General features: G+C 43.7%; 2 protein-coding genes across 2 annotated transcripts in view; one reads left to right on the top strand and one right to left on the bottom strand.

The window, feature by feature from the left end:
• The window catches only part of T265_15329 (hypothetical protein), a gene marked incomplete at both ends in the record, with an annotated part of 36,941 nt that overhangs the window by 15,115 nt on the left and 7,565 nt on the right, over nucleotides 1-14,261 (bottom strand). The window contains 4 exons of the mRNA XM_009177606.1: nucleotides 2,856-3,018; nucleotides 4,284-4,469; nucleotides 7,612-7,899; nucleotides 12,487-12,567. Of these exons, the coding sequence (XP_009175870.1) occupies nucleotides 2,856-3,018; nucleotides 4,284-4,469; nucleotides 7,612-7,899; nucleotides 12,487-12,567 (718 nt within the window). The remainder of the gene's footprint in view (nucleotides 1-2,855; nucleotides 3,019-4,283; nucleotides 4,470-7,611; nucleotides 7,900-12,486; nucleotides 12,568-14,261) is intronic.
• T265_11057 (hypothetical protein) overlaps nucleotides 1-14,261 on the top strand; it is a gene marked incomplete at both ends in the record, with an annotated part of 31,310 nt that overhangs the window by 14,816 nt on the left and 2,233 nt on the right. The gene's annotated exons all lie outside the window — the stretch shown is intronic.

Below are 14,261 nucleotides of genomic sequence, written 5' to 3'. Positions count from 1 at the left end.
TTATCCGATACGTCGTGTTGAACTCAAAAGGGTACTCCTAGTGGTTTCTCTACATCCATAGGATAAGTCCCAGTAACGTCAGAATTAGTTGTGTTCCTAAGTATTTTTTGTGGCAGCGAGCCATATCTTTCAGACGAAATGGCGTGTTTTATCGTCCACAACGGAGTTTTACCTGGAGTCAGGGAACAGACTTCTAGCACTACTGAGACTGTGTCAGCAAAACACTCGAGTATATTAAGAATGCACTATAGTGAAGGTCGACCTTACGGTTGCAGCAAGAAGATCGATTGTTCTTTAAAATGTTTGACGAACTCGGTCGCATCGTGGCAGGACGAGTAGCCCAGCAATCTTGATTGCAGTGCACGAACACATGTTATACGCTACAGAAAGTATCGTTGGATAGGAGTTGTTTGTAGGCAGAAAGGATGGAATACTCCTCACACTACACGTTCAACCGGAAAAAAAAGGCGCTGGAAAGCTTCCAATCAGGAATATTTGTACCGCTTCCAAGAGGATTCATTGAGGTATAGGGTTGTGTGTAATGCCAAGGAAGGTCAAGAGCTTTTCAGGAATTATGTTGCTCTTAGAACTAGCGGTATGCATGTATTTGTAACATCTTCCCATGATGTATTACTGATACAGTGAATTCACGAGACAAACAAGCGACTGTATCGGAAGTCAGGTACACTATGGAGCCGCCAGATCTGAAGACCCGAGGGGTTCCTGGAGTCCCTTGCTACGTTGAAATTTGAGACTACGGTTGGTTGACGTGTCCTAGAAGTTGGTTCTGTGCTGTCTGCGTATTTTGAGCCATCTCCCATTAGTACGTATGTCTGAACCCATAGACACTTTGTCGAATGTTGTTATAAAAAATCTCTTGTACTCAGTTTTGGCGTCTTGTAAGGTTGATCACTATGAGCCGATGAGCTTCCCAGGTCTGTTTGACCTAAAAGGGTGGTGATGACTACAACAGATTTCAGGGAAGAAATCACGTGACTGGCAAGCCTAACAGCTGACAATCAAACGGTTATTCACAGCGAGTTTGGGTTAGAGTGCTAGCATGTCGTCTATTCTCATTTGACTGTCCATGCCTTGCCTCAAAGTCAGTGTAAGTTCATTTAATGTGGTAGAAGGGATTTCCCTCCAAGTCAGTCAAGATACCATCTGAACTAAGACTAATCTTCTCAGAAGCAAGTCTATAAAGGTTCTGTTCATTGGGAACTTGAAGTCTTTTTGCGGTAACATGAAGTAAAGTTTATTCAACTTATCCGATACGTCGTGTTGAACTCAAAAGGGTACTCCTAGTGGTTTCTCTACATCCATAGGATAAGTCCCAGTAACGTCAGAATTAGTTGTGTTCCTAAGTATTTTTTGTGGCAGCGAGCCATATCTTTCAGACGAAATGGCGTGTTTTATCGTCCACAACGGAGTTTTACCTGGAGTCAGGGAACAGACTTCTAGCACTACTGAGACTGTGTCAGCAAAACACTCGAGTATATTAAGAATGCACTATAGTGAAGGTCGACCTTACGGTTGCAGCAAGAAGATCGATTGTTCTTATGATGCCCTCCTTCGTGAGGTTGTGAAAACTTTTCGGCAGATCACGACCAGTTTTGCCCTTCTTGGGGCTCATCAGATAGGCGCAGTCTCCGAGTACGCGTCAACCTTATGTCCTACTTGAACACAAATCGAACTGATTTTGACAACTACAATTCAGGACATTTTCGCACCGTCTACTTTCAACTGCAATCCAGTTCGACAGCCACAGATACACAAAACAATAGTTATGACCTTGACAAATAAACTCATTTGTAAATCGATTTGGTTTTCACGGGAGACACAAATGAATTCCCCGTTTATGATATTCTTCAACTGTATATGTTGCACACAGGCCGTCAGTTTCAGTTGGTACGATGTGCGATATATCGCAGTATATTTTCATAAGGGCGACTACTCACATGGTTGCTGAACACTCTTCGACAGCCCACGACCGTTTTCGCCTTTCTTGGGACTGGCTCATCAGGTAGGTGCAGTCTCCGTTTAGATGTCAACACTATGTTCTACTTGAACCCAAATTACACGAAATTTGACACATACACTCATTTGCATTTCACTTTGTCTTTTTTACAAGAAACTCACCTACAAATCAGCTGAGTTCCTCATTTGGGGGGCTCTTAAACGTTTATTTGTGCTGCACCAGGTTGTCTAATGTTTCGGTTGGTAAGATATTCCAGATATCGCGATACACTGTATAGACTTAATATGCTACTCATAAGAAAACCGTAGACGAGATATTCAGCTGAGTTCCGGGTGAGTCTCCCCCCTTCGATACCAAATCGGTATGCAGAAGAGTGTATAAATCAACTCAATTGTCCTTCTTGTACCGGACAGCCACGGCCCTGAATCCCTGTCTGGAGATCCTGACACTTCAGAAGCGCACCAGAGCTGTCGGGTTGTTTAGGGTAACTCCGTAACCTGATACCTGTTTCATTTCCCCCAATGCATCTTCGCCTAAAACGTTTAAAAGATCATGCTGAAGTGAATCGTTCAAACACACGAATTTTAAATCTGTCATACGCTCTGATTAGGACAAGGAGGCGCGCCCACTTCAACTGAGTCTTTGGAAATGCTACTCAAGATGCAGGGTGTCCAAGCAGCAAGAACACCCGTTTCTTGGCTAAGAAGTAAACGTTTCTGCATCTGCCAATCTCCCCCAAACTTTGTGGCTAAAATCATCATACTCAGGGACTGCTTCAAAGAACTGTGGTCTGATGGGATCACACAGCTTATGTTCACAGACACAGACACAAAGCAAGACGGACAGACAAACAGACAGACAGAGAGAAATGACTCACAAATTCCGGTGCCAACACTTTGAGTTGACTGATGTAATTCAACGCGATCAGGAGGTAAGACGGTGAGGAAAGAAGTAGTGCCAAGGCGAAAATTCCGAAAGCCCTGAAGAACACCACTACTTGCCAAAAGAGTCCTCGGTGACGCCTTTGCATCAAGTTAGTCCTGCAAATAAAGAATGTGGGGAATAGTTGGAGTCTATTAATTATCGAATGCTTGTTTATTTTGGCATGCAACGCTTACACCGCATTCGTGCAAATAAAAAGTGGGCCTAACGTCGTTGAATAACAAAGCAACCACAGTGGGCAGCAAACGTTCCCACAACGCGATGGGAAGCGCCTTTCCAGAACTGGCTAGCCGTCTTTCCTCCTTGAACTAATATCTATTCTTAGCAAAATACGCTCATTTGCAAACTAATTTAGTTTTGCGACAGACTCACCTGGAACCCAGCTGAACTTCTCGTTTGGATGTTTTCAGGCAACTGAATGTGCTGCCTCATGTCAGAGTCTCTACGATATTCGAGAACTCGCGATAAATGTGTACCTTTGTAATGTACTTCTCATAAGGTTGCTGAAGGCTGTCGAACGGTTTTCAACGACCTCATGAGTAATGCATTACAAATATTCTGTCTTCTTCCGGCAAGCGTTGATTTTCAGAAAGTTCTGCTAGTCCACCAGGATTTTTCATCTCTAGGTATGTAATTCAATTAAATTCCTCTTTAGACTTTTCTTGGATGTTAGCACTTAGGCGATACAACTCGGCGAGGGTGGCATTTCGTTCGGATCGTTGAAACCGCAGCGGAATAACTGTTTAAAAATTTTGATTTGCGAGATACGGATAAATCCATAAAAATCTGAATGGGAAAAAGCAGTATTAGTTCATTTGGATATGCTTCCTTGTCCGGATTGTAAAACAACAGAAAAAAATAACTGCGTGGATTGTAGGTATACACAAACCCAACCAAACAATGAATAAGTTATTCGAAAGTGTGGGGGCGGGGGTTCCAACTGGTTCCCACTGGAAGGTGCACACGGACTTATTAGTGTAAGGTGGCTTTCAACACCGATCCCACTGATGATGATGACGATGATGATGACCTTCGCTTGGCGCTTATGTCGGTGTAATACACCAAACATGGTAGCCAATATGGCTAACGTTAACGAGTCTATTCGGCATGCGTGTTACAGACAAGCAGTCATACAGTCAGACAATGACAGCTTAGTTGTGGGCACTCATGTCTCGTTTACATTGAACAGTGATTGGTTGGGTAATGACAGCAGCCCTGTGTTAGACACTGTTCACCACACCACACGTCCGGATATCGGGGCTGCAAATTCAGCCGCGTAATTCAACTAGTATTGCGACGGTGAGTTCAACAAACACAAAGGGTTCACAAATAAAGTAAACGGGAAATTCACGACACAACTTACCAGATGAGCTCTTCTGCTGCCGGCGCCAGCAGCAGTTCCTGAAACGGTTGGCGAAGTTTTCGTACGGCTTGGGGCAGAGGGGATTCGAAACTGCTCCATACAACACCGTGTTTGTGGGTTTCCGGGTGAACGGTATATGAGAGTGGGATTGTGATTTTAGCCAGTGAAAATAACTCCTTTGCTATACTGAATGGAAGGAGGTTGTCGAAGTGAGTTGGATGGATTTCGTTCCATTAATCGTGCTGCTCATAAGTAGTGCAAAGTGCACAACAGTTTTTACAAGCAACAAATGTATAAATAGCCTTCAGAGTACAAAATGCAATCGATTAGGAGTTTCTAGGGTATAGAAGAAGTACGCTTGAACATTCCTGTTTAACTTTTATTGTGCCCATCGAATGACCTTCTCCGCATACAGTTCTTCTATAGTAACCAAATTTTCAACGCTTGTGACCGAGTTTGGCATTTGGCAAGCTCATTGCTAATTGCCAGTTTGCCCAAAACCTAGACAGGGGAAGTCAAGAGTCAGGGGTCGATCTTTAGGCAAGGACCCCTCGGCCCTAACCACTGAGTCTTCCCGTCCCCAGTTTGTCGTGTGAGCGAATCCAGTCTACGTTGAGAAACTGGGGAACACTCTTCTGCTATTTCATCCCTATTGGGACTCATCAGCGGTCGGCATCGCACCATACGTGAGGGAGTCTAGAACCAAAGACTGAATAGTTAATAGTACGGCTGGGGACGGCTGACCACCAGCGTCATTAGTTCCCCCTTGACCCGGGACCAGACTGACACATTCTTTGGTTACGTAATCCACCTCACGTGGTCTCACGTCCATACTGGTGTCCCGAGTGACGATTTCTCACATGTAAGTTTTACACATCGGGTAAATTTTATCCTTCGTCTGAGCTTTTAAAAGGTGTTCTCGAATCTACTCGCACTATCATGTGCTCTCTAAAATCAGCCCAGCTGGAATGGGATGTGTGGGTGTGCCAAACGCCTGTTTTGGTGTCCTCCGAAGAACAAAGTTGTCGGTCAGAAAGTGCGCATCACATCACTTTTCCATAAATTCAAAGAGGACAAAATTTTTCACTGACAATGAATCTCAAAGATGAAATCTAAAACGAGGAACTGAATGGTCGGCCTTCAGAATGAGAAAGAAAGGGTAACAAAATATATACATATGTAGGAAAGGTTCTTTCAAGTACAGTAATGTGCGTCACTGTAGAGTTGGGCACAACATTTCGTGTAATTTAGCTGATCAACATCAACAGCCCGTCACAGCGACAGCCAATCAAGGGTGTCCTCGACAATGTTCAAACATACTACGTTGATAGAAACGTAGAAATCAATAGATAAAAGGTCATTTATTGATTAGAAGGAAACAACGTGATAGTTTTTCCCCAGTAATCCGAGAATCGGTACTGACATAACACGATTTTAGAATAATGGAAAATTGTCAGGATAGTTTGAAGGCCTTTAGAACGCAGTCCGTTAGGTTATGCTACAAAGTCTATTTTAAGTATCGAATAAAGGATTCAAAATACTTTAAGGCTATGGACATTTGGAAGACCAGTTCGGATTCGTCAAAACCTGTATGCTAGAAGACTCTTGCCAACGGACGAAACGTTCTAACAGCTGAAAGCATTGTTACTCAAAACCGATGTGTACGAGTTAGCTTTCCAGATATCCATCACTCCTCAAAGTGTGGCTGTCATATTTGAAAAGAGTTCATCCATACAGTTATCAGAAATATCCCAAAGTACGTTATACGTGTGCGAAATGCAGCAAGGGCAACAGAAGTGTAAGTATACTAGCAAGGCCTTCAGAAGCAAATGAATCATCCTGGATCAATAAAACACAACACTCATCAAATTATCCAGCTCTTCACCAAACTTTGTTTTTCACTTACTCGCGATTTTTGCCGCAAACCATTTGATTTAAATGCGATCGTCGCGATAACTGAGGTGATTTCGAAGGGTCTCGAGCTCGGGCTGTGAGACGGGCAGTTCGATAACTAAATATCGTGGTGACTTTTGTTTGAGCTGGACAGTGTGGTTTGAATCGCTGTTCTAGCACAAAAGGATATGAACTGTATTTTTGCGTAAATCTGGTGTCTTTTCCATCTAACGTCGCTGACAGACATTTCCTTCCACAAACCTCCCCCCAAAACCATTAGGAGCTACGTTATCCTGAACCGAGATTTCGTCCCGTAACTGAAGCCTATCTATTCCCAAACGCTGAGGGAGTACAGAACCCACGACCTTCTGGTTTTTCGTTTGAAAGCATAACCTTTCGATGACGAGCGGCTGATCAGGAGTGTGATTAACTCGCACTGCGACGTGATGTAATGCCACGGGATCAAAGTGATCACGTGGTCAAACTTTTTGTCTAGCCCATTGAATGACAACTCGTCAGATGAAAGTTGCACTTATTTTGTGAAATTATTCTTCATCTGAGACATTTGTAGTGTTGTGTCTTGTGAACGGTAGTGCACCTCTGTATCGGTCCATTGGTTTCCTGCTCCGCCCAATACGGTATATCAAAAGGCACGGTATCTCTAGACAAAGGGAAATTACTACAAGTGTATTTATAGGGTAATCAAACGGTGTTCCACAAGATCGTGCTGGAATCTCCGCGAGGGGGCGAGAAGCGTCTAGTCCAAGATGCTCGATCCAGATTGGCTGGCATTCTGACCAATTAGGGCATGTCTTCGTTTGGTCCGCGTCTTGCACGTGACACATCCGTCCAGATGATGTGATATTCGGTTATTAGTGACAGCTGGCCTCCGGACATTTAAGCTGATGGTAGTGTAAGCAAGCTATCTTCACACCACCATCAAGGCTTCAGAAACGGAACGACAGCCAACACTGTCTACCTTTTTTGATCTAATCGGCTTAGTTACAACTCATCTGTTGCTAGTTGCTGTATCTTTGTAAGAAATCGCTCATCTTGTTCAGTCCCTTGTTCAGTGACAAACCAGATGTTATGTCCCGAAGGATTCAAATGAACAACGGACAACCTATCTCGCTAATGAATATCACTTCAATTTCGATAAGATTGCAGATGACCCTGAAACTGAAGCCGTTCTTGCGAGCCAGTCGTGGCTGGTTATTCGACCGTGGTGTCATCTTAGGGTGTTTCGACTGTAACAAAGTTTCCAAAACTGGATTGCACTTATATGAGTTCGTGCAGTGAAATGAAAAAAATAGGTTCAGTGACTAGGGAATAGATTGACTCAATCCAAGGTCAAAAACTTCAATTTAAGGCAGAGATATGAAAATATTGACAGGCGTTTGTCATAGTACCGTGTCTTTGGCGAATAGCAACTCACGTGAGTGAAGACTCTGGAGAATTTAGTCCAACAAACACCAGACCCGTGAAAGTGGCTTTACATTCGTTTACACAGCCATCTCCATCAAGCCCCATGCTTGCTCGGATCTGTTTTTGCTGTTCCTCTATCTCTTCAAGTTGAGCTGAATACGTCTCGATCGCATCGAGTGGCAAAGCCAAGGATGGGTGACAACATGTGGGATCGCAGCAACTTCGTCGATACGTCGGTGGAATCCCAGTTTGTTTCAGTTCTTCCTCACTTAATCGATTGAAGCACTCCAGCTCGCGTCTAAGTGTACAACAGATGAAAAGGGGAATTTTGGAAGAGAACTAGTGGTGTACAGTTTGATGAGCCACCCGAACTCATAAAGCAGGAGCAACAAACTTGTAAACGTGGAAAAATAGCTGACGTAAATCACCCCTAAAGTTGCTTAAATGTTGCTCCTCAAAGAGAAATGGGATAGATAAATGCTGTACGAATAAAATGCAGGTGATCAGACTTTCGTTGACCCACGATACTTGCTGCCTATTGAAATTTTACAGAATAATCCTGTTTCTACCCGCCCGTAACGTTAATATTCACAAGTTTTACGGAAAAAACAGTCCACCACACTCTCATTTACAACAATCTTTGCACCAAAGTAAGTGGAAATCCTTACTTGAGGTGGCGTGAAAACACGTGACAGGATTTTTGATTATTCGCCGAATACCACAGTGGCTTGGTTACGTGCATACGTGACTGTTACTGATGAGTCTTCATTGCGCTAATTCTCGTTCCAGACTATGTCTAGTGATTTCCAAAACCACCTCAAACTATGAATGTTCCTTGTCTACTATAAATCACTTTAATTCCGGACAGCTAGCACCATCGTACTGCTGAACAGCACGTTAGCCGCAGAGTGACCCAAATAGGGAATGTGTCTATGACGAGGTGACGAGGTTACAAGGATCGATACAACATACACCATGTGAGCCGGACAGCACGAAAACCAAAAGTGTATGTGGAACGAAACCATGCGCTGAAGGTTGGCCTGGGCCAGTTGACGGATGTCAAAGCCGGTGGACATTTTTACATGTGCACACAAACGCGCACCATGAGATCGTATGAGTGGTAGGATCGCCCGACCGCTTCATGTCTGCATGAGGGATAAAACTAACATCTTGATGGGAGTGTACCGCCCGTCAAAGTTTCACGTCCATTGCTCCTTTGTGGGATCAGCGAAAGTTGGACACATGGGAGGCGAAAGGTAAGGGTTGCAGGCCAGAAACTGCATTTATTCGGTTCGAACACGTTGAGGCTAAGAGTCTGCTTTACCTGATCTCTCACAGAACCATTGATGTGTATCCACTTGAGCGCACTGGGTTCAAATCCCCTCATCATCCAACGACCAGATTTTCGATGTCTGGTTGCAATCCTCTTCACCAGCACCGGTCCTCAAATGCTAGGAGACACAGGTCTGTTTCCGTGGAAACTGAGTAATTCGTGTAGTAACGGTATTTTTATCAGCTTAGTTCTCGGTCTGAGCCTCCCAAGATAGCGTTCACGTCGAAACAACCACCAAAGGTGCACAAGGTATATTAATGCTCAAAACGAAGGCAGGAACGCTTGTACAGCGCTTCATATATATAGCGTATGCGGCAATAACTTTCTGGAAATTCTGACGCGCTCTGGACGCGTCATTGGCGACCGGCATTCGGCCGATGCTGGGTCATAATTGGCTGTTGGGTCCAGACTTTCGACCAATCAGATCTTGGGTTGATGCCGGACCGGCAAGAGTCCGGAACTTTTGATCACTCCTGCGTGGGATGAGCTTCTCGGCCATAGCAGCACCTGACTACGAGTGGTAAATCGAGGTCCATGTGGAATCCCGCCTAACAGTTAGTCTGAACGAAAGTACCCCTCACTGAATTGATTTGTTTCCTACACCAGTTGGGGGCAAATCTGCAAAAGTTTTCGTTGGCTGTGCAATACTTCCAGACTGTTCAGTCAGCCATACCCGTCCACATTTGTGATAAAGCCACACTGATGTTCCTCGCTCTGTATTAGATGGACACACTGAATCTTGCAAAAAAGATTCTGCGGTTTTTCCACCTAATTTGGATGTCTGATCAACTGTCCAACAATTGTTCTTTTACTTTCGTACCTAAACTTTATTGTGAACGGTTGCGTAAAAGACACTCTGCATAATCCAGATGCGGAATAATCCTCATAGTGTACACAGTTCGTCTTACCAACGTCCTGAGCCGTGTCACTGCGAAATTCCGGCAAAACTAGAATTCAGGCACAGTTGTCCAAGCACATGTTTTGATCGGACCGAAGCATTCGCAGTGTGCGATCTATTTTTGTTTCGGATTCCACTGATATCATCCGACCCGGCCCTCAACAACGAAGTTAACAGGGTGCCCAAAATGCGTACCATTTTCCTACTGTTGACTGTACTGCATACGGGCAGGTACAGTAGCCTGTTTGAAATCTCATTGCGATTGCCCTAAACTCGATAGTTTTACACCGAAATATGAACCGCATGTACTTTCGAATACATACTATTAGTAAAGAGACGTATAAATCAGTCGCTTACTGCTCGTATGGCCATAAAACAGGAGACAGACGTCTGGTTGTTCACATCATTGGATTAGTTTACTGCCGCGCTGAGCTTTACGACCCTTGAAGCGTATTCATATACTTCGGTAGGCTGCAGTCCTACAACTTCCTCGGGACTCTCAACGGACCGCTGAACTGAGCTTACAGTTTGAAGTTATCTCAAACCAAATCCACTCTTCTGCCCTATGGAGCGTGAAATCTCCCTCTTTGAAAGTTCTTCAAATGGTGCTGGAATTGGTCAATGTTCACCGAGTGAATTATTTGCATTTGTGCATTTAAAAATGAATATAAATATAAAGACCCACCCAGATGGGACGGAATTCAGACAGTTCATTTCGGTCCCAATAAAATCTTCCTATTCACGGCCGCAGTTTATCACTTACGGGGCTTCCTAAGCTGTAAAACATCGACTATAAGTTTCTTTCCCAAGAATATTCAAGAACAGTACATCTAAATGTCCAGCTCGTTAGTGTCAAACAGTTTGTTAAACAAAAACCTTAAGGACAGATTGCCAATCCATGATTATTTATTGTGAATCTGTTCCTTGGTGTGCGGGCTTTCCGCAAACTGCGTGGGTCGCACAACTTAGCTTCTGTTTCACAGAGTACCAGGGCGTCTATCGATCTGCATCGATCTGCGTTCGAGCTCTAGAAGCGGAAAACGTGACCATTACGATTGCGAATACCTTTATATATTCGAACCACTAAGTTAACCAGAATCACTTGTCCAGTATGATTTATCGAATGCCGTCTACTCGTATGAATATCATCCGTCAGGTCACACTAGAAACGGTAGATGTGATTTTAGTTTGGCTGCGTCAATTTTCACTTTGTCATCAAAAATTCACTTGTAAGCGTTGACTTTACCATAACCGCCCAGTAACTCCTCTCTAAGCGAAACTCAAAGTCTTATGTAGGGGGCCCTTACTTCAGGGTTTTATCCGGTGAGATCGTGCTCACCGTCCACTCATCCTTGCAACCTATTTATAAATGTACTTTTCTGATATGGCGCTTTGCTTACAGTTATTGTGTTCAGTGGCTGAGCCCAAGACATTATATGGTAATCGATAAGTCAGTCGTTTTCTGATGTTCTAAATGAACCCTCGTAGTTTTCATGAGGGAAACTACTCACTAGGTTGCTGAAAAATCTTCGACAGCCTACGACCGGTTTCTCCCCTCCACTCTGGGCTCATCAGGTAGGCGCAGTCCCCGGGTTCTACTTGAACCTAAATCGGACTGTTTTCGAGAAATTCACTCACTTGCTAGTCAACGAAAATACTGAAAATATACTGCGATGTTTCGAATATCGTACCAACTGTATGCGGCACATTCAGTTGCAGACTATCATAAACGAGAGATTCAGTTGAGTCTCTCGTGAAAATCGAATTGATTTGCAAATGAGCGTATTTATCGAAAACACTCGTAGTTGTTTTTCAAAGATCACCTGCGCCAGTTGAAGGATGAAATAACACATGTTCAAGCAATCGTACCCTCAGCTTGTGATAAGCACTCATTCGTCCGTGATGACAGCAGACTCGGATGAACTTCTCATTTACAATACCTGTAATCGACTTTGAGAAAGGCTTTGAGACGTACTTTGACACTAACAATGGCGTAGGTTTCAAAAACACTTTCAGTCCATATTTTAGTCGATCTCAAAATTTTATTATGAGAACGATGACAAGGCGGAATGGATTCGGTCAACTGCATGCATGTACTTGACAAGATGGGGCGACATAAGCGCGAACAGTGAAAAAAAGGCGTGAGAAACAAGGTGAGCGTCCATGTGTTTACAGTCAATCATCAGTCAAATAGATTGGTTCTAACGATTCTCTTTAGACGTGCCTCATCGCCACTTCCTGCTAACTTGCAGGCCAATCTGTAGTTAACCGTAAATTCATCCCTATTTCAACTTTTAACAAATCAATCAACTCTGGCCTGGTACATCTATCTTATCTCTATATCTTATCTCTCCTATCTCTCTTATCTCTATCTACCTTATTTAAATCGACCGCGCTTGCTTACCAGCAGCATGAGACAATCTTTCATACAATTGAGACGCTACTTGGATGTTATTAAGCAGAAATCATAAGCAGCGACTCTAAAGTTCCTACGCTTTGGACGAGATTCCAAATCAAACGCATCAGCGCAGTGATTCACCAGGGAAATTGGGAGTAGCTCGAAAGAAAGGAATTCCTTTCTGGCTGATCTGATTTAAAAAAATCAATACCGTTCAAGAGAGGTAATCGACTGAGTACTGTCGATGAAACATCACCTGCGTATTTCCAATCTGGCCAGGTCCGAGAGATCCCGAACGTAATGAATCCATTTGATCGTTGCATTCGGATCCAAAGCACTAAAGTTGGAGCAGTAGGAGGAAGGTGAGAAATGAGAAGAAAGCATCTACGGGAATAGCTGCGTGTTGGACGAATTCATTGCTTTGTATCACGTGATCACTAATACAAGACAGCATGGACGATTAAGTAGCTCTGATTGCAACCATAAGCCTAAAGCAGATTCTGAGTGGAAACTGCAGTGTTCAGACATGGTATTAGGATTCATTTTGAGAAAGAAGTATTCAAATGAACACAACGGTTTGATCAGAATTTATGCCGAGTTATTTGTTACCCTGCCTGGCTTTACTATTTTCACGTGAACAAGTAGTATGTATTTTCTCCTTCATTTCTATAACACTTGCAAGAAAATTAACGAGACTAGTTAAACATAGATGAAATGCTCACGTGACCCTATGCTAGTGATTCACCCTGTTCACAAAAAGACTACCCATTGGTCCACCACGTATATGAATTGAAAATTTGAGACATGAACGATGCTACTTTCGTTATCTTCTGTAAGTAGATCAACTGGTTATGCTAAGTCGATACCGAGTTGGAACGAATCTCTCTGCGGAATGGCAGTAGCACTTCGCCTGAAAGTGCCTTTACGAAGAGACTAGCCAAAAGTGTGTTCAACCGCTAGAGATATATCTACAACTAAAACAGTCAGGTTGAAAAACTGGTTTCGAGCGTACACTGCACCGTCTTGGAAACTATAGCTTCCACTGTCTAAGTAAACGGACGACAGCAGTTAGGACGTTGGAATTCGGTGAGTCAGACGCTGATCAATGACGCAAACACTGGGGCTAGAAATCGTCCAGCCCCAGGAAACCCCACACATGATACACTGTAAAAAGTTTTATTCCTGCTGTGCTGTTTACACTAAGACCGTTTGTTCAAAACTTTATCACATTCCTGCTTGTTGTGAGCATTCAGTGTGGTGGAACAGCAGACACTACTGACGAGGCAAGCGAGTAGTATGTGGTTTCTCAGATTTCTGCCGTTACACTGGTGTTGCATAGTCACAACAACGTGCACACTTATGCACATGCTTTTCCTGTCAGCATCACCCGATTCTTGGACCATGACACTCTTCTGATTGGTGGGAACGTGTACATATTTCTCCAACACGGCAGGGCAGCGGAGTGAGGCAGTTCCCTATGTCCAGTATTGCCGTCATTTCCAATTGATATTTTAACCTGATCTTCGCAGTATGACACCGCTACTGTACAGCTGGTATCACCAAAAGTGGACCGAACTGAACGCTTGAGGTTTCGGCACAAAGAGCTTCGGGACGCAGTCCAAAGAAGGAGCATCTTTTCGAAGCAAACTGATGCAAGCAAAAGCGTTCACCCTGGAAAAAGATACTGATGGTGATCGCCTCTGTTCAGTTTGTGAAGTAAAATCCGGTTTCAAGAAGTGCAACGTAGAAGGGGGAAATGCACAGCAGCGCAAAGTGTAAAGAGGTGTGGCTTGGTGTTCGGAGAACCGCATCAACCAACCTTGAATGACCATTTATCGTTGTTGTTTTGTCGCTTTTGATTAGCTGATTCGGGCTGCTATCAATTGACTACGGATTACCATCCACTCCGTTTAGCTGATCTATCCACTTTGAGATGTATCTGATGATCTTACTAGACACCAGCCAACGTATTCAAATCATGTGACCGCTGACGGAGAGTCACGAATATGCGGCTGGTTCTCCATCCTCGCA

This window comes from Opisthorchis viverrini, assembly GCF_000715545.1.
Source record: "Opisthorchis viverrini unplaced genomic scaffold opera_v5_437, whole genome shotgun sequence".
Taxonomy (NCBI): Eukaryota; Metazoa; Platyhelminthes; class Trematoda; order Opisthorchiida; family Opisthorchiidae; genus Opisthorchis; species Opisthorchis viverrini.
This window is presented reverse-complemented; position numbering and strand designations above follow the sequence as displayed.